General features: G+C 49.3%; 1 protein-coding gene across 5 annotated transcripts in view; it reads right to left on the bottom strand.

Annotated features, from left to right (window-relative positions):
- Prex2 (phosphatidylinositol-3,4,5-trisphosphate dependent Rac exchange factor 2) overlaps positions 1-2,629 on the bottom strand; it is a 308,733-nt gene extending 306,104 nt beyond the window's left edge. For all 5 annotated transcript variants that reach the window (XM_029556999.1, XM_029557000.1, XM_008854785.3 and 2 more), the window contains exon 1: positions 2,287-2,629. In XM_029556999.1, the coding sequence (XP_029412859.1) occupies positions 2,287-2,430 (144 nt within the window). In that variant the 5' untranslated portion in view covers positions 2,431-2,629. The remainder of the gene's footprint in view (positions 1-2,286) is intronic.
- Between the last annotated feature and the right edge of the window lie 254 nt (positions 2,630-2,883).

Below are 2,883 nucleotides of genomic sequence, written 5' to 3'. Positions count from 1 at the left end.
TTATTGCTTGTCTCCATTTCTTATCATCTTATCATTCCCTTAGGATAAGTTCCTAGAAGAAGAATTTTCAAGCCAAACAATATGAATATTTTTAAGGTTTTCGGCACATATGAGCAGAGTATAATATGAAAAGTAGATTGAAAATATTGGCTATAGATAACCAAGCAAAACCCAAAGGGGGTTGAATACTGCTACAAACAAATCCCCAAAGAGAAAATGGAAAAATGTATCATAAACAGATTTTAGATTTTGAATGATTATGACAAAAAGAAGCCAGAGTTAGTATTTAAAATGGCATTTAAGGCGCCAGGCATGGTGTGGATATCTATAATGCACACAGCAGGCCAAGGAAGGATTGCCATGCATCTGAGGCTAGCCTGAACCAAATAGTGAGTTCCAGGCCACCCTGGGCTGCAGCATGAGACTAAAAACAACCAACGAACCAAATTCCGGGACATTCAGGACAGTAATCATATTTGTGTAAAAACATATGCAAGTGCAAATAATGGACCGAAAAAAAAAAAAAAAAAAAACAGAGCTTATGATTTCTAAGTGAATAAAACCTTAAGATGATGCTTTAAAACACAATTTATTTCATACTTCTGATTCTTTCTTGCCCCAGAGCGTTTTCAGTTCTAACAATCAGGTGCTCACAGAAGGAAAACTGACATTTTAAATGAAGATCAACAATTTGATTTTTGAGACAAAATGGATTCACTTGCCAAGTTCTGAGACAGCACCTACACAGACACCTTTTCATCTATTTCAGAAAGCACTGCTTCTAGGAAATTCCTCAAATTCCTCAAATCAAGACTTCATTCCCACCCAAGTTTGTTGAAATTCAAATTTAAAAGTATTAAAAGTTAAATCTCCTGCCAAGCTTAGTGGTGCAAGTCTTTAATCCCAGCACCTGGGAGGCAGAGGCAGGCAGATCTCTGTGCGGTGGAGGCCAGCCTGGTCTACATAGAGAGTTCCAAGTCAGTGGGGGCTACAGGGAGATCCTGTTTCAACTAATAAAAAAAAAAAAAGTTAAACCTCCTTAAAAACTCATTCTTCTTACGGTGGTTGCTTCATGAACGTGTATAACCACCCTACATATCACCAGTTGTCAGGGTATTCTCGAATACTTGTACCTTTCCAAAGAATGTGGCCCCTGTAGGTTCGGGCATACAGAATGTGAGGGGTCCAACAAAAGCCTACCTGGGCACTTTACACCTCCTGAGACATTTTCCTTCCTTCTTGATATAGCCACATGAATTTCTGCACTGTGACTGCAAGCATGTAGATTGAGTGAAACTCAGAAGGAAGTTCGGTATTTTAAACTTTTCCCTTCAGACTTGGAGAGGCGGCGGGTTATAGGACAGGCCAAGGCGGAAGGTAGGGTGATCTGGGTGAGGTTTCAGAGGGCCCCTAGTTCTCTGAATGATACGCTCACGGGCATCAGGACCACCAGGGGCCAACTTCAAGTTCTTTGTCTTTTAGGCAGTTAACAGGAAAAATTCTGTGTTGAGGTGATGTCTCCGGAGTTTATTTTCCCACAGTTTTGCCCCTCCAGCCTGAAACTGAATGAAATGTTTTCTGAGCAGACTTCCAATTGAGTCAAGCAAAGACCTGAAAACAAAGTTCCTGTCCAGTGCTACGAAATCCTGAAGTTGTCAGGCTGAGTTTTATGACTCCACTCTGAATGGTTCGGTGTGCTCAAGGGACCAGGAACCTAGCGGAGGACAGATTTCAACCAGCTGGAAGGAGAGTGTAGGACTGGGGGGCGGGCGCACACATGTGGCTTTAATACCCAACAGCTGCTGGGGATGGTGACCCGCTGCTCCTTCTACTCAGCTCCCCACCCACAGAATCCCAAGATTCAAAGATCCTACCTAAGGGCCCTTTACTCTGTGGATCTAATAACCAAGTCCAGCTCCACCAGATTCAAGGACTTTTTAAAAACCTACGAGCACCTAAAAGCAGCAGATTTAAGCAGAAAAGCAAAGATTTAAAACAAAGTATCAAGGGGAGGAAAACGGGAAAGAACACGATGCGATGAAATCAGCCGGGGGAGATGGATAAAGAAAAGTGGGCACACAGGGACCGCCAGGGTGGCCTCTGGCTAACTTCTCCCACGCGAGCTGGCCACGTCTCCAAAGCCCCGGCCACTCGGTGCGTGTCCGACAGTGAGCACATCCCGGGGGGTCCCCGCGACCTCGGCGTCCCCGCGCCTTTCCCACGGACGCCTCAGTGGCGGTACAGACAATCCGGGGACGCGTAGGCTGCGTGGGGCCGGCCACTCACCGACACCAGGAACTCCAGGGTGCCCACGTAGTCGCGCTCGGTCTTCTGCAGCTCGCTGAGCACGCAGACGCGCAGGCGAAGCTGCTTATCAGCATCCTTGGCGCTCTCGGCGCGCCCGTCCCCTCCGCGGCTCTCGTCGCCCATGGTGGCCGCTGGGCACAGAGGCTGCAGGGCGAGTTCGCTGCCCCAGCCCGCCGCAGACGCTGGTCCGAAAGTTGCCGCCTCCACGAAGTCCGAGGAGGGACCAGCCACCTCACATGCTGGCGGGAGACCCGGGTGGGGGGCGATGACCGAGCTCCGGCTGCGACACGCGCGCGGGACGCCCGGGGCTCCAACGCACAACACTCCCGGGACAGCGGGCGCCCAGCCTGGCCCGCCGCTCCGGCCTCACGCGGCCCCTGCCAGAGGGGAGGCGGCTCCTGCAGCTACAGCGGTGACTTGGACATCAATCAAATGCTCTCAATCCATGTGACTCCGACCCTTTACCCTTCGCCAAATCTCAGGAAAAAGGAAACACAACCCTGGGGAAGTGTGTGGTGCCAGCTAACCACACACACACACACACACACACACACACACACACACACACACACACAG

This window comes from Nannospalax galili, unplaced genomic scaffold (genome assembly GCF_000622305.1).
Source record: "Nannospalax galili isolate Female #2095 unplaced genomic scaffold, S.galili_v1.0 scaffold247, whole genome shotgun sequence".
Lineage (NCBI taxonomy): Eukaryota > Metazoa > Chordata > Mammalia > Rodentia > Spalacidae > Nannospalax > Nannospalax galili.
Note: the sequence above shows the minus strand (reverse complement) of the source record. Positions and strands in the feature narration are given on the sequence as shown.